General features: G+C 43.4%; 1 protein-coding gene across 1 annotated transcript; it reads right to left on the bottom strand.

Moving 5' to 3' along the window:
• Nucleotides 1–272: 272 nt before the first annotated feature.
• LOC122029374 (fucosyltransferase 2-like) lies at nucleotides 273–2,919 on the bottom strand. Its single transcript, XM_042588340.1, has 2 exons — nucleotides 2,441–2,919; nucleotides 273–1,871 (listed from the first exon to the last, which is right to left on the bottom strand). The coding sequence occupies exons 1-2, from the start codon at nucleotides 2,670–2,672 to the stop codon at nucleotides 415–417; spliced, it is 1,689 nt and encodes a 562-aa protein (XP_042444274.1). The 5' UTR covers nucleotides 2,673–2,919; the 3' UTR covers nucleotides 273–414.
• Between the last annotated feature and the right edge of the window lie 17,630 nt (nucleotides 2,920–20,549).

Here is a 20,549-nt window from a genome sequence, read left to right as displayed (position 1 = left end):
TTTTGTGTGCAGAGTTGTACAAATCGCCTAACATACCACGCATGACGTAACATAGAATTTGATTCACTGGGCAGACCGAGTCAGGTGCCCGATCCTCAAAGTAGAGTCGATCTTTTCCGTTTATCTCAGATCAAGTTGTTTTCCTATTTATTCTAATAAGAACTCGTTTTGTATATGGCCTTAGTTGTCTTGGGATCCAATTGGGTTTTCTTAATCTCTTTGTTTGTCAAGATTCATTCGATGGCAACTACGTGGTGTCTTACTTGCAACCGGACATCAATTTGTAGCATTTTGTACTCAAATCTTATGGTAGGAGAAAAAGAACTCCAATACAAAATTAAACAGGCACTGAGTATTTAAAGCTACAAGAATATACCAGATTGTTCATAATTGGTCTTGGGGATGCTTCCTTGTCTAATTAAACAATTTTATGCCACGAGGAAAGTCTTCGCAGTGCCTCAAATATGGAACTACTGATCCGAGGTTCATTTTCCTTCTCGATTTGCACTCAAAAGATGGAGGGAAGTGAAAGCAGGGTTCCATCGTCGAGGATTGCAGGCAAAGATTGTCCTTATCATGCCTCACAAGCATCCACGGTCTTGTACCACCGAGACCTTGTGCCACATACCCAAAGGTAGAAAATGGACTGGTGACCAACGAATCACTGAAGCTCAAAAGATAAATTTCTGCAAGAGCCTTCATGTTGTGATTGAGCTTCTCTGTGTGCTGTCGCTCTTCGTGGCTGGGTTGATAAACGCCAATCACCTCTCCGGTCACCGTTGCATGCTCATAGTACATGTCTCTCAGCCTCTCGAAGTATCCATTGCTCAAACTCGTCACAAGAACAGCTTTTGGCTTCGCTCCAGTGATGTTTGGAAGAGCACTACCTTTTGTATCAAGGCCGGGTAAAAGCTTTCTTGTCAGCGCGCAGCCAATTATATAACCGGAGTGGCTGTTGAAGTCGACATCTCCAAAAATTCTTATCTGCATCCCTAACCTTTCCTTTGCATTTGCTAGATATGCTTGGTAGTACCTTGTTATGTAACCCCAGACCGAGTTGGATGGGTGGAACAGGTATCTTCCCAAGAGATGGAAGACGGCCGTCCTCTCATTGAAGAGTAACCTTAATTCCTCCTCAAATTTAGGTACGAGGAACAAAGAGGGCACAAAATATTGATTCGACCTCAGCAATATCCAGGGGAAATGTTGAAGCAGTAGCTGAGCTTCTTCACAGTAGAACATCTTATCGTAGTCGTCGTTATCGTGTATGAGGTGAAGATAGAGATAAGGTGGCAGCGAAAATGAACCATTGGCAATGCTCATGCGATTGCTGAGCAACTTTTTCTTCATCATGCTTCCGAATCGATTTGGATCTTTGTCAAAGCTCCAGATCCATCGGATGTTCTTGATAGGGAAATCGGAAGGCAGAGCCCAAGTTGTGTCAGGAAATGGCTCGCAGAAGAGACCGTTCATGTCTTCCGAAAGGAACAACAAAAGGACCTTGTCATTGAGGAGAGCGTAGAGGAAAGCTGAGGCGATGCTAATCATCCTGTTGCCTAAGCCATCCGATGGCATCCATACCACATAGTTGCACTCCATCGGCCCCATGCTGCGGTTCGACAGCAACTGCTCTGTGCTCTTGTTGTAGAGCTCAGTGTTGGGGCCACACTTTTTGTGGAGAGCTTCGTAACTTCGTAGCTTCTGTAAGAGATACGGAGAAGGGGTGTGGTTTGACGGCTTCCACAGTCGCGCAGCCTCGAAGCGGCTCCGGCAAGAGGCTTCGTCGAATGCGCTGGAGAGCAGACCACCAAGCGACTTGTCTACCGGAGGTTCCCCACTGGAAGAATTGGCAGTGCAACTCGTATTGAACACTGAACATTGAGCACAGCAAGCAAATTAAAGAAGGAAAATCGTCAGAAACAAATCATTCTGTTTCTTTCTGAGACATCGACAGCAAAAATAAATCATCATCTCCACCATCTAGCGAAAATCATAAATTGTGTCGGCGATGACCGAAGCGAATTCAGCGGGCTGGTGACGAACCGACACCGTGTCCCACACGAAACAGCCGATCAGCAATCACGGCGAGGAAGCCGAGGCGTGCCCACAGTATAGACGGCATCCGATGATGGCGTTTTATCGCGCGTGTCTCACACGACACAGGATCCACGAGATCCGCCAGTACTGTTGGTTTCCGAAGAATATCCACACGACCACACCCCGCTGGGAGTGGAAGGAGAACGATGAAGTGTGATGAAGCAATGATCCGGCTATTTATGCTATAAGCAAATCTTACGCCCTCCTCGGAAATGTAAACCATCGATTCAAGGAATAAGAAGAAGACACTGAAGCTTTTCTAGGCAAAATAGTGTGCGATTCAGAAATCCCATCTAAATCGCACGCAGGTGAAAAGGATTGGAAACAGGAACAGAGGAGTTACCTCCTTGCGAGACCTCTGCTGGCCTCGAGAACACCTGATCGAGAGATAATCTTCTATGGGCTCCCGAAAGCACAGTGAGAAGCAGGAGGAAGGTGAACAAAGCGAGCACCGCCAGCGTCTTCGTCTCTCCAAACCAAGCATGCACCTTTGCTCCATTGTTCCCTTGCTCCTTGGGTCCAGGTGGCTCAGCCAGCGCCGGCGGAGGCATTCCCTTCTGCTTCGTCATCTCCATTACAGAGCCTCCTACTTCAGTAAGACTTAGCTAGCTATCTCCACAATTTCATCTCCCGCTTGGACTGCGAAATCGAGGTCGAAATCAGTCGCACAAAGTTCTTGTGATGGTGGCGTGTTCATTAGAAGAGATGCCATTGGTGCCGTCGGTGGTGGGGGTGGTCAATTCGGTGACAATGTTCATCATAATTGTCTGCATCTGGATCTCCTCGACTTCGCTCACTCGATTGAATGCACGTCGTGTTAAGGCAGCACAGTCTGGACTTTGGCGGCTATCGTGCCGCTTATAGTAGGGCTGACTCACAATGTGAAACGCCAGTCAACAACACAATCAGATCGGTTTTTTAATTGACATTGATATTTAATTGGAAAACTAAATTATCCATAATTATAGAAAAAAAAAAGGAATCGGCCGCCCAACAGTTTCACATTGTTGACGTTACGATCATTATTCATTTGTAACAAGGTTAATAGCAACTCAACTCTATCTTGGGGAAACTAAATTATCCATAATGATGCTATATTAAATAGTGATATAAATTAATTTATTTATTTATGTAAATTAACTTTTATGAATTTTTCAACCTGTAGTTTAATTATATATCGAGAAATTTATTCTAGAATTAGAAGTAATTGAAAAAGATTATAAGTCGCATTTCTCATTTACGTGAAGCAAGAGATGAGATCCTCTAGTCTACAAAGATTGGATCAATCCCTGATCCAATTTTTACATTGGTAGAAGATAATGATCTCCACCTGTTAACCCTAAACTAATTCCCTTGTCCTGGTCCAGGAGCGGACTAGGACAAAGGGACCGGAGGATCCCATCCTGACAAAATCGAAGCCAAGTCACGTACTGTGCAAGTAACGAATGTTGAGGGTAAATTTAGCTAGGGGTAAATAGTTAAACCATCAAACCGATTAATCCATTCATATCGATCTAAACTAAATAAAAAAAATTCCACCGGATATAGGATTGAATCTAGGGTCCTGATATTGCATTGTCTGATCTAGTAGGACAAGATAATTTTTTACCCTAATAATCGAACTAATTCGATACGCGATCACCCCTACTTGTAGCAGCTACTGCTGATAAGCTGCTACACGTTGTAGCTACTGTCGATTAGCTGCTACAATGTGTAATGAGTAATGCTTATTATCATTTTAAAATATTTTATTTTTTTTATTATATTTATATTTATATTTTATATTTCATTGGATATAGAGTTGGATATCCAAATAACTGACAACCCACTAGATATTTGATATATAAGAATCGCTGGATATAGGGTCGGATGTAGGGTCATGATATTGTATTATCTGATCTAATAAGTTTGGATAATTTTTTACCTTAATAACCGAACTAACCTAATCTGTGATCAATCCTAGGTTTAGCATTTCATCATTCTCGGAAGGTTCTACCATAAATTTTCATGAGGGCTTTGTGCTAAAAGAATGGATGCCTGTGGATTTGTTGGACATGGGCCCGGTTATAATGGCTCCTCCTCCACCTTCAGCATCGAACGACGAACGACATCTCCAATCTCCCTCTCGGAGGACACTTAGCATATCATCACCCTCAAGTGTAGGCATATCCCTCCTCCAACCCTACATCTCACCCAATCCGCCTCTCCTCTCGACCTCTTGGCTCTCGTTCACATGGTTTGTTAGAACCGTCATGGTAATCATCACAAATTCTACCGTTTCAGTTCCAATATTATTTCACGGAACAGTCACGGTACGTGCACACTACCAGATGACCTTCACATGTCCGAATGCCCGGGAGTCTTCCCGACCACCCCGATTTTTAAAGTAAATCGGGGCATCCGAGAACACTCTCAGGTACCCGGACATGTGAAGATCGTCCAAGAATATACACCTAACAAATATGAAGGAATTTTGACTTAATAAATTTTTTAATTTATAATTTGTGTTTAGTCTATTGATAATTTAAAAATTATGGAAGTGACACATATTAAAAATTTAACTATGTACTATTTGAGGATATGTCTAAAACACTAAACAACAACAACAACAACAACAATAACAACAACAACAACAACATCATCATCATCATCATCATCATCATAATAATAACAATAATAATAATAATAGTAATAGCTCCTGTCTGAAAACAGAGATGATGATAAACTGGGGATATAGTTGGAAAGTTGACAAAGTGAAAACTCCATGCAAACCTACAACGCAAAGTCGTTAGTGCCGGGCTGGGAAGGGGTTCTTAGTGATTATCCTTCGACGCTCAAGTCAGTTTTCGATGAGTAGAAAAATGGAAAATTGTAGCAAGAGCGTATAGAAAACGAAGTTGCGCATACCTTCGCCTATAGATGGGAACCTCCTTTTATAGTATCATTGTAGTGTTCGTACATGTATCTCAAAGTACAGGCATGTTTTCCTATGCATCCTAAGAAAAGACACATCATAAAGTATCCCTAAGACCATTCCTTAAGTAGCCATGTAATTTTCTGATGTGACAGCCTGGAAGCTTCTAAAGTATGATTTATTTGCTAGAGATGCTCTACTGCCAATGACACAAACTCCCAAAAGGATATGATAAGATAGTCTGTAGGTCCACACATGGTCGATCGACCCTGCTTAATAGGGTAGTCCCTGTCCGGACATAACGCATAGAACTATTGTCCTCCCTTCCATTCGGTTGTACTGTTATTGGAGGGTTGCCCTTTGTCCGATCGAGTGTGCCTCCACTTAGGGGTGGCGGTTCGGGGGAGTTGCTGCTTGGCCATCAGCCTTACTCGCGGGCTTTCCTAGAGCGACAGTTCGGACATGGTTTGGATTGACCAGGTGGTCACACCCAACCGGACAGAAGACACGCCACTTAGCTCAATTTGTTTGTTTCCCAGGCCAGGGTCTTTGACTACTTTGACTCTAACCTCCACGTCCGCCGCTTTTCTTTTACTCTGACCCACTGGTGGGGCCCCTTTTCATCATCACATCACAAGTCTTTCCTTTAAATCTAGTCGAAGGAGGCTGCAAGTCTAATTGACGGGACGATTAGTATATCTGGGAGCTCTTTTCGTCTCAAACCTGTGTTCTAGGGTTTATGGTCATCGTTCGGCTGTCGACGCTCTTTGACTCAAGGGTTTATAGTTGTTGTTCAGTTGTTGATACTCTTTGACTCAAGGGTTTATAGCCACCATTCAGCTATTGATGACAATCTCCAACAGTTTTATAATCCCCGTTCGGCTCTATCGTGCGCAACACTTAGCCAATTTTCGAACTTATTGTTGATCTCTTCTTTGACCGTATTACCTTTTAATTGTTGCTGATGTCACATAATTTCTCGAGAGACATTAAAATCTTCACCCATTAATGCCAAGCACGCTTGGCCATATCTCGCAATCATGCTTTTTGCCTCATCATTAATGTCACCTGTAACAGAATGCCACGTGTCACCTCTGCATGTCACCGCCTGTGTGTTGTAATAGACGATTGTTTGGGCTTGATGTGATGATTGCCTTTTTGAATTCAACGGTTGCGATAAATGCCCATTTTCCAAAGCCTTCTATCGAACGGCTCAGAAGCTCTCTAGGTTTTTAAGTCCTCATCCATTTCTTTTGTGTTAGTTAGAGCCCTAGAGCCAATCATTTGATGATTGTATTGTGAACTTGTTGTATCATATTCTTATATAAATAAAGGCATTTGTTTTTGGTTATTATACTTACTTGTATTGGTGCCAAATAAACTAAGTATAATAGCGTCCTTGAGTAGAAGGTTCTCACCTATATCAATCGGTTAGTTGAACCGATACTGAGATGATATAGGGAACACTACTCTTAATCATTCCTAGTCGAGTGTTAACATTCAAGGACAATGTTAATGCAATAAGACTAGCATGTAGGTCAACTCGATGACTTGATCTCACAAGTCATGGATATAGAAATATCAAGTTGATACATGGGTATGCATTGGAGAATGTATACTGAATGACCCACCATGAGAAAGTATCATGGATCGTTATATGAGTGTCATATACTTTCTCATGTGGCTATTAGTATGACTACTAGTCCTTAGACCTGAAGTCACCATGGTTCCCTACATAAGGAGTTATGTACTTTGGTTTCGTCAAACGTCACCCGTAACTGGGTGGACTATAAAGGCGATTATTGGGTATGTAACGAATTATGCAGAGGGATGTGAGTAATGTAGATGGGATCTATCCCTCTTATATGATGGGAGCGACATCGATATTCTTGATAGAGTGAGACCACGAAGTGTATGACCATGCCCAAATGAGTCAATATGAGATATTGAGCTCATTTGATTTAGTGAGTCTACTTGGAGTTCAAGATTTAGATTGATTAGAGGATGACACGGTCTATGCCTCATTTTGATCAATCTAGATGTGTAGGATAGAAGGACACTTGTCATATATTGTGAGGAGTCACAATTAGTAGTCACAAGGTGATGTTGGATCTCAACATTCTTGTAACTTGGGTAATAATGATGTGTTGCTAGATACCGCTCATTACTTATATTCCTAAATGGGTTTAGGGGCATTGCCAACGTTACAAGAACCTATAGGGTCACACACTAAGGACAATTAGATAGAGATTAGGTTCATATGATGAACCAAGAGGATTAGATTCATATGATGGATCAAATTGGATTAAGAGTAATCCTAATTGGGCTAATTGAGTTGGACTCAAGTTGATTCATGTGTTCAATGAATCTAATTTAGATTATGACTCATTGAATCAATTTAATTAAATGAATTAGATTCATTATATTAAATTGTCTTGAATTAAATGGTTGGATTAGATCAACAATGAGAGAGATTAAGTCAAGTTTGACTTGACTTGAGAGGAAGAGGAAGAGTCAAGTTTGACTTGACTTTATGCCACATCATTTGTGACTTGGCATTAAGTGGTCAATGATGATATGCCACATCATCATGTTTAGCACATGTGTGTGCCACCTCATGGAGGTTACAAATTCCCTCTTTAATGGCCACTTAATGCAAAATAGGGGTTACACTTTTGTGAAAGTGACCGGCCACTTTTGTGAAGGGAAGGAATTCATTTTTCATTCAAGTGTCATTTACATCTTCTTCTTCCTCAAGCTCTCTCCTCAAGCTCTCCCTCTCCTCCTCTCTTGGCCGAACAACCTAGGTGCTAGCACACCTTTGTTTGGTCTTCTCCACCTAGTGTGTTCGTGTGGATACGTATAGAGGAGTATCTATTTTGATACTCTCGAGATCCGGCGAATTTTGGACGAGCGGGATACGAAAAAGGGCACGCATCGAAGGTATAAAAGGTTTCCTCTTTGTAAATGTAGTGTAGATCTAGATTAGAAACTAGTACTCGTATTTTTGTTTTATTTCTACTTCGCACGGATCCGGTGGCTTGGGGCTTCGGGGTTTTCGCGACGCGAAAAAATGGTTTTCGCGGCCCGAAAACCCAACATTTTGCCCTATCGTCTTCCTCGTGCTCATCGTCCTCTTCTCTTCTTCTCCAACAGCGATTTTCTTTTACAGTAAGTCCTCTCTTCTCATTGAATCCTTACCTTCTTTCCCTTTCTTTGCTCTATGGTTGAATCTCCTCATCCTCCCTCGATCATTCCCGGGCTCTGGTATACCTCCACTGAATCTTCAATGGTGACAAGGTCGACCAAATGCAGCTAACATATCATTTTCTCGAGGGTTAAAAGATTGTCATCCTGTTTGCCTATGACCGTCCTTATACCTCCCGACGATTTTTTGCCTTTTTATAAGGATCAGTTCTAATCGGCTTGTAATTTCCCATTCACCCTTTCTTCTCCGAAGTTTGTAAATATTTTCTTATTTATTTGTACCAATTAGTGTTCAACTCCTTTGGGTTATTGTGTGGGGTAGTTAAACTATTCCGCCTGTATAGCATTCCTTTGATACCCCATGTGTTTCATTATTTATATTACCCCAAGCTATCTGAGTCGAGTACCTTTCTATTTCAAGCCTGAGTGAGCACAGTCTACTTCGATAAAATGTCTTTCTCCAATAAGCACTGGAGGGAGCATTACTTCTACGTCTGTTTTCCCATTTAGCCTGAATTCTCAACCGACTGGCAGATAGAGATGGCAAAGTCTCCTCTGATCGACCAATATTGAGGCCATTCGGACTACCTCCAAGCAGCCACGAGCTTGGTCGGTCAAAAATATCACATACATCGGCTATTATTAGAGGGGGTCCTATATATGTTTAGGCCAAACCCACTTCGGGCATGGCTACCCCTCCCCTTAGGTATGCCCCTTTTTCTTCTTGTCATCCTTAAATCTAATTGATTTCTCGTCTTTTTTTGCAGCCTAAATCATATTGAGGGCATGGCTGAGTGGCAAGAGCAAGCTTGTCATATGGAAATCAATGCCAAAGGCGTCGCCGAGTTAGAGAGTAAAGGCTTGCTACCGATCGAGCGCTCGAAAGAGCCGACCAGCGAAGCAGGCGGGAGTCATGTGGCGGCTAGCGACGTTGCAGCTACCACTTGTGAGCTACCATCTGAGTGGCAATCTATGGTCCTGATCATGGTGCCCTCGGAGTTGATCACTTCTAGTGAGCAACTAATCCAATGCCACAAGAGGCACTGGGTGGAGGCTTCTTCCCGCTCGGCAACTTCAGCCCTACAGCCCTCTGCTCCTTCAATTTCTCACATTCCATTCGAATGGGGCGAAGCTTTATGCTCAATAGTTCCTGAGAGAGAGGCTTCCCTTTCTACGCCTCCATTCTCCGATCGGACACCTTCATTGTCCGCACTACCGGCCGGGATAATATGTGCATCGCTGGTCACCTTCCTGCCACCTCCACCCACTAGCCCGGTCGGCCAGATATCCATAATTTGCTCCTCCCTCGTATCCAAGTCCAAATGCTTGACCACCTCAAAACCATCAACCCCGAGCAGCTGGTGAAGCATCAAGGCCATCCTTTCTCTGCCCACTAACGAGTGGCATCACCTGAAGGATGCCGAGCCATATTCTCCTCGCCGCCAAATAACCATTCAAGGTCCCCTTGCCCAAATATGGGCAGATGCCCGGGTAAGAGCGACAACCCTTCCATCCGAGGAGCTAACTGATGACTTTGCTCAGAAATCCACTGGGGCAAATTTTAACTAAGTCTTTTCTCAGCATTCCCTGATCAATTATTACCTGTTTTGCCTTGCGGTTCTAGGTGGAGAGCTTGGCACTCTGCCAACGGTTGATGTTTTTGGAGCATGAGAACCAATAGTTACGAGCCCCATTAGGCCAAGCCTACACCTCACGGGTTTGGGTTGAGTAGCTCACTGTGGAGGTTGCCCAAATGAAGAAAGACTTGAAGCGGAGCTTCGAGCAGCTGTTGGGCTCCGAACGGGCACTCAACATGGAGAAGAACAAGAATCATAAGTAGGCTCTCCCACTCCATCAGCTAACCAAGCAGGCTCATAACTTTAAGTCGAAGATAAATTTTGCCAATGCCAAGAAACTTCGAGACATCCAAGACATCAACATCAAAACAAAGAGGCTCGAATATTGGTCCAAAATCTTAAGGAGGCGGAAGCTGCTTTGGCGACCTAGAAGGTTAGTCGAACAACCGAGCAGGCAAAGAGCAAGGTCCAGCTTGATGAGAAAGATGCTGAGCTGGCTACTCTAAGGGTTGAATTGGAGGCATCTCGGATGGCTTTCGATAGGTACCAAGAGGAGGAATTCGGGCGGTTGAAATTTTTTAGAGTAAATTATCTCCGCTCTAACGCTTTTAATGACTCTTTGCCTTTTCAACTATAGCATCAATGGCACTCTTCGATAGCTGAATGACAACGGCTACCTCTCCCTCGATCTACCTAGCAAAATTATAAAGAGAGATTAGATCACCGAGTCACTTCGGACGACGTGCCTGATTATCTTGCTTAACTTTCTTTTCCACCCTCTCATCAGCTTTTTGTATGCTCTAAAAGAAGTTTGTAAAAAATTTTAGTAGCAATCAATGTGTGCCCATTCAACACTTTAGAATTCTTTTTTCCTTTACCATGTATATTGAGCCGAACGACTCAAGAGTGATAAGATGTGAAAATTAAGTTCACTTAAACACTGTCGAGTACCTAATGAGTCTTTGACATTTAGGCGTGAGAACTTGCTCACTTATAACACAGCCGAGCAACTCATGAGTCTGGGGCATGCTCGGTCTGAACCCCGTGACTAATAATCTTGAGGCGCGAGAGCATGCTCACTTATAACTCGCCTGATCGGGTTGAGAGTCTTTGACACTTAGGCGTCAGGGCATGTATAACATGGTCGAGCAGCTCGTAAGTCTTTAACGCACTCGATCTGACCCCCATGCAAATATTCTTAAGGAACGAGAGCATACTTGCTTATAACTCACTCGATCGGGTCGAGGGTCTTTAACACTTGGCGCGAGAGCTACGCTCGCTTAAAACACTGTCGAACAACTCATGAGTCTTTGACACGCCCGGTCTGAACCCGATGACAAATATTCTTGAGGTGCAAGAGCGTGCTCACTTATAACTGGATCCGATGGGGTAGAGATTCTTTGACACTTGGTGCGAGGGCAACACTCACTTATAACATGATCAAATAGCTCATGAGTCTTTGACACTCCTAGTCTAAACCCCATGGTAAATATTCTTGAGGCGGGAGAGCATGCTCGCTTATAACTCGCTCGATCGGGTCGAGAGTCTTTGACACTTGGTGCGAAAGCTACACTAGCTTATAACACGACCTAATGACTCATGGGTCTTTGACACACCTGATCTGAACCCCATGGCAAATATTCTTAAGGCGCGAGAGCATGCTCGCTTATAACTCCCTCGATCCGATCGAGAGTCTTTGACACTTGGCAAGAGAGCTACGCTCACTTATAACATGGCTGAACAACTTGTGAGTCTTTGACACACCCGGTCCAAACCCCTTGGTAAATATTCTTAAAGCCGAGAGAATGCTTGCTTATAACTCGCCCGATCGGGTCGAGAGTCTTTGACACTTGACGCAAAAGCTATGCTCACTTATAACACGGCTGAATAGCTTGTGAGTCTTTGATACGCCCGATCTGAACCCCGTGGCTAATATTCTTAAGGATCGAGAGCATGCTCGCTTATAGCTCGCTCAATTGGATCGAGAGTCTTTGACACTTGGAACGAGAGCTACACTCACTTATAACACGGTTGAATGGCTCGTGAATCTTTGACACGCCCGATCTGAATCCCGTGGCTAATATTCTTAAGGCGTAAGAGCATGTTCGCTTATAACTTGCCCGATCAAGTCGAGAGTCTTTGACACTTGGCATGAGAGCTACAATCGCTTATAACACGGCCGAACGACTCATGAGTCTTTGACACCCCCGACCTGAACCCCATGTCAAATATTCTTGAGGCGTGAAAGCATGCTTGCTTATAACTCGCTCAATCGGGTTGAGAGTCTTTGACACTTGATGCGAGGACAACACTTGCTTATAACACGGCCAAATGGCTCGTGAGTCTTTAACACACCCAGTCTAAACCTCGTGGCAAATATTCTCGAGGGGCGAGAGCATGTTCACTTATAACTTACATGATCAGGTCAAGAGTCTTTGACACTTGGCATGAGGACTACGCTTGCTTATAACACGACCGAACAGCTCGTAAGTCTTTGACATGCCTGGTCTGAACCCCATGACAAATATTCTTGAGGCACGAGAGCATGCTTGCTTATAACTTGCTCGATCTGGTCGAGAGTCTTTGACACTTGGCATGAGGGCTACGCTCGCTTATAACACGGTCAAACAACTTGTGAGTCTTTAACACCTAGAAAATCTTTGTTTGAACCTTCCTGTATTCATGGAATAAATGGTTTTACAATTTACATCAATTCTACCACTCGCTTACTATCATCCCGCTTGATAAGGTTGCAGATAGTTCACACTCCATGGTCGGTCGAGCTTTCTTCCATCTTCGTCTTACAGATAGTATGACCCTGATCTAAGCTTTTGTATCACCTTGTAGGGTCGCCCCTATGACACTTCCATCTTGGTCACATCACCGATCGACTTCACTCTTCTCTAGACGAAATTGCCTACCTGGAATGATCTGGGGATAACTCGCTTATTGTAATTGTTGGTCCCTTTGGAGGCCAGCAAGAGGGGAGGGGTGAATTGCCCTACAAAAATTAAACAACCCTTTCTCGGATTTTCAACTAAATAAAAGCACTTGTAATTTAAAATAACAAAACTAACAAAAGAAAACATACACAAGAAAGTTACCTGGTTTGTAATCAGGGGATTGCTAATCCAAGGAAAATAAGGCGCACTATCTGATGTCTCCTTCAGGCAGAGTAGCCTCTTACAACGTTAACAGCACAAACAGAAATGTAAAGCATAGAGAAATGGATTACAAGTGAATTTAATAAACTATGCGGAACAGTGCTATATTTATAGTACTGTTTGGGGCGCCCCAAAGGGTCCGGGCACCCTGGGGGGATAAAATTTTATCCCCCAACGTTCAGATCGAGTCAAAACTCAATCTGGTTAAAAAGTTAGGTTTGGGCGCCCGAAAGCATCCCGGGCGCCTCGGACTGGTCCGAGCGCCAGGACCAGGAAAGTCAATAGAATTGACTTTTCTCGGTCCGGGACCTCTGCTCCGGTTTAGCTCGTCTCGGTCTGGGTCTTTCGCTCCGGCTCCACTAGCTTGGGTGATCTCGGCCATCCGGAATAGGGCTCACTCGAACCCAAGCTCTGACCTTCTCCTCAAGCAGCCTTCCTCCCCGGTTTCTCGTCCCTCGAACATCATGTATGTTCTTCTCGTCCACCAGTGTACTCTTCCGCGGTCACCTCGTCCCTCGGACGCACTGAGCCCGCCGGCTCTCTCCCGTGTCTTCCTTCTCGTCAGCCGCATTTTCCGCTCGACTTCCGGTGCTCCTAAGCTCCTGCACACTTAGACACAAGGGTTAAAATAAACAGGACCTAACTTAACTTGTTTGATCACATCAAAACACCTTGGGGTTTCAACAATCTCCCCCTTTTTGATATGAGCAACCTAAGTTAAGCTAGGGTAAAACAAACATAAAGTAAAAATAAAATTTTGCAAATAAGTGCAAAGATTCTTCAATAGAAAAAATTTATACCTCCCCCTAGACTTAACATTCTTTTCCCCCTTTGATCACATAAAAAATGGGGTTCTTTTGACAAATCTAAGGTTAACTAATAAAAATTTAAGTATTATAAGTTAGAAATTTTTAAGAATTTTCCAAAGAATTTAAATGTACAAAAATTTCTATTTTTAATTTTAAAAAATTTTCATAAGTAAAAAGAAATTCTAAGGCAAATTGCAACTCAAAAAAAATTTCTAAGTTTTTTTTTTAAAACGAATTGAGTAACCTTTTAAAGCATTTTTAAAAAATTTAATGTTTTTTCAGTTAGTCAATTAAACTCTTATTTCGATACTTGGCTTTCAAGCAGTGACGAGGCACTAGACCTTCTTGGTTATTGGAGCAACAACTACTTTCTTAGACAAAGCCGCATAAAAAAATTAAATGTTTAATATTCTTGCTGAAAATGCTAAGTCTAATTTTAATTTTTAAATTAAACAAGTTTTTGGAACCTAATAGAGGTTCCTTCCTACAAGGTTAATCAAGTATTTTCTAGGGACATAGGCTTTTGATATTTTTCTGATTTGATTTTGGTGAAACCTATAGCACCAGTTTAATCCTCTATAATTTTTAAAAGCAAAAATATTCGAATAGTAAGACTTTTTCAAATTTTCTATTTCTTCTTTTAATTTATCATTTTCAAATTTTATTTTATCAAAGTCTTCTATTAAATAAGATTTTGCCAAAACTATTTTTATTTCAAAAATTTTATTTTTTAAATTTGATATTTTTATTTTCTAATTTGTACATGAATTTTGTCATAGCCTTTATACCAAAATAAAGCTGATCAGGAGGTAAGAGGCATACCTTACTTACCATATCAGACTTGAAGTCTGACTCTCCCCCTACTTCGCTGCATTCATTTGAAGTCACTCCCCCTTCATCGATGCTAGGTTCTGATGTACTTTGTCCTTCATAGCTTGCCATTAGTGCTAGCTCAGCATATTCTTGTATCTCGGACTCAGATGATGAACTATCGTCCCAAGTAGCTTTTAGATTCTTGTGCTTCTTGGGTATCTTAACTTTATCCTTCTTGAGTTCTGGGCAATCCTCTTTTAAGTGTCCTTCCTTTTGACAATGGGTGCAACGAACCCTTTTTCTATTTCTCGGATTCGTCTTATTTTGTATTTCTTTAAATTTATTAGATCGAAAGAATTTTCTAAAATTTCTTACCATATACGCTTCTTGATCTTCTTCTGAGTCTGACTCAGGTTCATCCTTTTTGGTTGCGTTTAGCGCCATAATCTGGCTTGATTCCTTTGTTGTCCCTGCGCATCTGGTTTCATGTAATTCAAGAGTAGAAAATAACTCTTCTAAGGTACTTACCTGCAGGTCGTTTGAAATGTAGTAGGCATCGATGGTTGGCATCCATTATTGAGTTCTGGGAAACGTGTTGAGTGTGTAGCGTATGGTATCCCGGTTGGTTATCGTTTCACCGAGGTTCTCGAGACCGGTAATTAATTCCTTTACCTTCGACTGTAGATCGGCTACATTCTCACCTTTTTCCAGATGGATGTTCGTCAGTTTGTTCCGAAGGATGTCTCTTCTTGCTAATTTGACTTCGGACATGCCTTCGTGAAGCTCCAGGAATTTTTCCTAGAGTTCTTTGGTCGACGAGTAGCTTCCGACGCGGTTGACTTCTTGAGGTGGCAGCACGCTCAGCAGGTGATACTCCACTCGATTGTTCGCTACGGAATCATTCTGCTCCTTCTTTATCCAGAGAGTCTCTTCTTTTTCTTTTCCATGTTGATTAGTAAGAGCTACAAAACCATATTTTATAATTAGATGAATTTTGAAATCGATTTTCAGAAATACCTCCATTCGACGCTTCTAGTGTGCGAAGTCCCCCTCGAATTTTGGTGGAACGATGCTTGGTTCGGCCATCTCATTGCTTCGATTGGCGGTTAGTCCTCCTGAAGCGTCCTTGCTCTGATACTAATTGTTGGTCTCTTTGGAGGCCAGCAAGAGGGAAGGGGTGAATTGGCCTACAAAAATTAAACAGCCCTTTCTCAGATTTTTCAACTAAATAAAAGCACTTGTAATTTAAAATAACGAGACTAACAAAAAGAAAATAGACACAAGAAAGTTACTTGGTTTGCAATCAGAGGATTGCTAATCCAAAGAAAATAAGACGCACTATCTGATGTCTCCTTTGGGCGGAGTAGCCTCTTACAGCGTTAATAGCACAGACAGAAATGTAAAGTACAGAGAAATGGATTACAAGTGAATTTAATAAATTGTGCAGAATAGTGCTATATTTATAGTACTGTTCGGGGTGCCCGAAGGGTCCGGGCGCCCGGGGGGGGGGGATAAAATTTTATCCCCCAACGTTCAGATCGAGTCAAAACTTGATCTGGTCAAAAAGTCAGGTTCGGGTGCCCGGAAGCATCCCGGGCGCCCCAGACTGGTCTGGGCGCTCGGAATGGTTCCGGGCTCCCGGACCAGGAAAGTCAATAGAATTGACTTTTCTCGGTCTGGGACCTCTGCTCCGGTTCAGCTCGTCTCGATCTGGGTCTTTCTCTCCGGCTCCACTAGCTTGGGTGATCTCGGCCATCCAGAATAGGGCTCACCCGAACCCAAGTTCCGGCCTTCTCCTCGAGCAGCCTTCCTCCCCAGTTTCTCGTCCCTCGAATGTCGCGTATGTTCTTCTCGTCCACCAGTGTACTCTTCCGCGGTCACCTTGTCCCTCAGACGCACCGATCCTGTCAGCTCTCTCCCGTACCGTCATTCTCGTTAGCCGCGTCTTCCGGTCGACTTCCGGTGCTCCTAAGCTCCTACACACTTAGACACAATGGTTAAAACAAACAGGACATAACTTAACTTATTTGATCACATCAAAACACCTTAGGGTTTCAACAGTAATTTTGCTTCATCCTCTGCCAATACGCCATCAGTCGGACGACATCATTATCTCTTATTTCGTCTATCAAATGTAACTCCATAAGTCGCCAATCGGGATTATCTTCGTCATAAAGCTGTCGCCGATCAGACTCTATTCCAACCTCGACCGGCACCACTACTTCTCCTCCGTACACTAAGTGGAATGGAGTAATGCTAGTGGCTTCTCGAGGAGTCATGAAATAAGACCATAGTACACTCAACAGCTCGTCCACCCAACTTCCTCCCATATGGTCTAGCTAAGCCCTGAGCCCTGAGCCCTCGAAGAATTTCTCTGTTGGTGACTTCCGCTTGACCATTGCTTTAGAGGTAAGCCACTGAAGTGAAGGCCTGTGTAATACCATAGCTGGTACACCACTCTCTAAGCCTCCATCTCTGAAACTATCTTCCATTATTAGAGACTAATTTATGAGGGATGTCAAACTAACACACGATATTTTGCCATAAAAACTTGATAAGCATCTGCTCGATTATATTGGCAAGCGGTTTGTCTTCTATCCATTTGGAAAAATAGTCCACCGCTACAAGCAAAAATCTTCTTTGGCTGATTGTCATAGGGAAAGTCTCACAATGTCCATGCCCCACTGGTCAAACGGATACGACACGACGGATGTCTTCAGTTGGTTGGTGTAGTATGTTCTGTTACTTTTGACAAGAGAAGAAGGTGGACATTATCCAGGTGGCATCTACCTGCAATGTAGGCTAGAAGCACCCCACTAATAGGATTTTTCTCGTTAACGAACGGTCACCGAGATGATTGCCACAAAAGCCTTGGTAAACTTCTTTTAAAATGTACTGATGTCTTCCACTCTGATGCACTTGAGTAGTGACCTCAAGAAGACCCTTTTGTAGAGGTGATCTCCAATTAGTGTGAATCACCTAGCTTTCTTCTTGAATAACCGAGCATGCTCCTGGTCGGTTGGTATATTACCTAATCGGAGGAACTAGATCAACTCCAGTCATTTGAAGTCCCTCCTTCAGCCGGCCTCTCGATATGAGCCACCAGGAATACCTGCTCGATTGGCTGATCTAGCACTATAGGGGTTAAGAAACTTGTTAATTTTGCTAGCTCATCTGCGTATTGATTCTCTACTCAGGGGAATTTTTGGATAATTACTTCTTGGGATCCGGACTTCAACTTTTCAAACGCCTCAACATATAACATTTGCCTTGCATTGTTTATTTCAAAAGTCTTCGACAACTTCTATGCCGCCAATTGAGAGTCTGAGTGGATAAGGACCCAGGTGACTCCTACGTGTTGAGCCGCTTGTAGCTCGACGATCAACCCTTCAACTTTGCCTCGTTGTTCGTGACCTGATAGTCTAACTGAACAGATTGCTACATTCTATCTGCATGCGGTGATATCAGAAGTATGCCCATGCTACTGCCTTGCTTGGTGAATAATCTATTCACATAGATTTTTCAGGTTGCCTCTAGCTCGGCATTCTGTACCTCTATCACAAAATCGGCTAAGGCTTGCGCCTTGATCACCGATCTAGGCTAGTGCTGTATGTAAAATTCACTTAGCTTCGTGATACATTTGATGAGCTGACTGGATGCTTCAGGGTTGAGAAGAACCCGCCCTAGAGTATTGTTGGTTAATACAATTATAGGATGTGACAAAAAGTATGGACGTAACTTTCGAGTGGCGAGGACCAGCTCGTACGTCAACTTTTCGAGACAGGTGTAGCGGCATTCGGTATCTTTCAATATATGGCTCAAAAATTACATTGGCTATTGTTCAGTGTTGTTTTGTCGCACCAACACTGAGCCAACCGCCCGCTCTATGGATGATAGGTACATCCAGAGCGGTTCATCGGTGATGGGCTTTGCCAATACAGGTAAGGAGGTTAGGTAACTCTTAAGCTCCTCCAGCGCTTTATTGCACTCGGCGTCCCATTGAAATTTTATAGCTCTACGCTGAACCTTGGAGAATGGGTGGCTCCGGTGGGATGATTTAGAGATGAACCTTGATAATGCTGTGATCCGGTCGGTCAGTCGCTAAGTCTCCTTAAGGTTGCGGGGAGGGGGTATATCTTGGAGCGCCTTCACTTTGCTTAGATTCATCTCTATTCCCTACTCGGTCACGATGTAACCAAGGAAGCATCCGCTCCTTGCCCCGAACATGCACTTGTCTGGATTGAGCTTAATTCCATACCTCCTTAGCGTACGGTAGGTCTCCTCAATATCTGCACAAAGATCAGTGGTTCAAAGGGATTTTATCAGAATGTCGTCGACATATACCTCCATGTTCTTGCCGATCTGTCATCGAAATACCTTATTCATCAACCTCTGGTAGATGGCTCCCACGTTCTTTAATCAAACGACATCATATTATAGCAGAAGATCCTGTTGGTCATGATAAAACTGACCTTCTCCTGATTTTCTCTGGCGAGCAGGGTGGTAGCCCTAATATGCATCCAACATGTAGATTAATTCGCAGCCCGCCATCTAGTCCACCATCTGATTAATGCACGGTAGCGGGTAATAGTCCATCGGGTAGGTCTTGTTCAAGTCTCAAAAGTCAATGCAGACCGACCATTTATTGTCTGGCTTAGAGACTAGCACCACATTAGCCAGCTACCTTAAAAATGTACTTCGCGTATGTGGCCGACCTCCAACATCTTTTCTACTTCCGCTTGGATTATCTGATTTTGCTCCGAGCTGAAGTCTCTTTTCTTTTGTTTCACTAGCCTCGTCTAGCCAAACATGCAGCTCATGCTGGGTGATGGTCGATGAGATGCCCGGGAGCTCATGCGTCGTCCATGCAAACACACTATTATTCTGCCTTAGACAAGCAACATGTTATTTCTTCTGTTCCACACCCAAGTCGGCTGTAATAAAAGTCGTGGCTTCCATTCGGCTGGGGTGCACTTGGACTTCTTCTTTCTCGTCATAGACCAGGGCAGGAGGGTCTTCTAGAATTGCATTTACCTCAAGCCATGGAGCCTTCCGCACAACCCATGACTCGGATTTTACCATCTCAATGTAGCACCGCCGAGCCACCAACTGGTCGCCCTAGACTTCCTAGAACAAGTTATCCACAAGGAACTTGATCTTCTAGCAGAACGTGGACACGACCGCTTGGAACTCGTTCAATGCTAGTTGGCTCAAAATAACATTGCAGATGGACGGGGCATCCACCACGATGAAGTTTGTCGTCCTCATCCTTTTGAGCAGCTCCTCTTCGAGGGGTATGGCCAACCGAACCTGGCTGATTGACAATACTTCATTGTCATGAAACCATATAAGGGAGTCATCAAGTGCTGCAACTCATTCCGATCGATTTGCAATTGATCGAAAGCTTTCTTGAAAATGATATTCGTTGAACTACATATATCTACAAAAGTACAGTGAATATTGTAATTAGCGATTACCGCTTTGATGATCAGTGTGTCGTCGTGTGGGACCTCTACTCCCTCCAAGTCTTCAGGACTAAAACTGATCTTTTGTCCTTCTGTCACTACTTTTTTGCATTTGACAGCGTGAATTTCTAACCATCGAGTGTACAATTTTTTAGCCTGGTTAGAGTCTCCGTCAGCCGGTCCTCCTGCAATCATCCCAATGTCACCCCAAGCAACATTGTTACGATTTTCTTCCACCCCAGCCGATGGGCGTTCTCATTTGGCAGATGCTTGGGTAGGCCTTTGATAATTTCCATGCTGATGCGATTGTCGGTTCTCTTCAGTCATTGGCCTCCTTTCTTCATGCCACCCTTCCACTCATTGATGATTGTGTCTATCAGGCAAGGGGATTGGTGGCAGAATCTCGATGAAACCACTCGGCGGGGCTTCGACTTGAAACTGTAGCAGTCTCTGATGTTGTGTGTTGCTGTTGATGATATGAGAAGAAGAGTGGGGTCCACGCT

The sequence above is a fragment of the Zingiber officinale genome, chromosome 10B (assembly GCF_018446385.1).
Source record: "Zingiber officinale cultivar Zhangliang chromosome 10B, Zo_v1.1, whole genome shotgun sequence".
Classification (NCBI taxonomy): Eukaryota; Viridiplantae; Streptophyta; class Magnoliopsida; order Zingiberales; family Zingiberaceae; genus Zingiber; species Zingiber officinale.
Note: the sequence above shows the minus strand (reverse complement) of the source record. Positions and strands in the feature narration are given on the sequence as shown.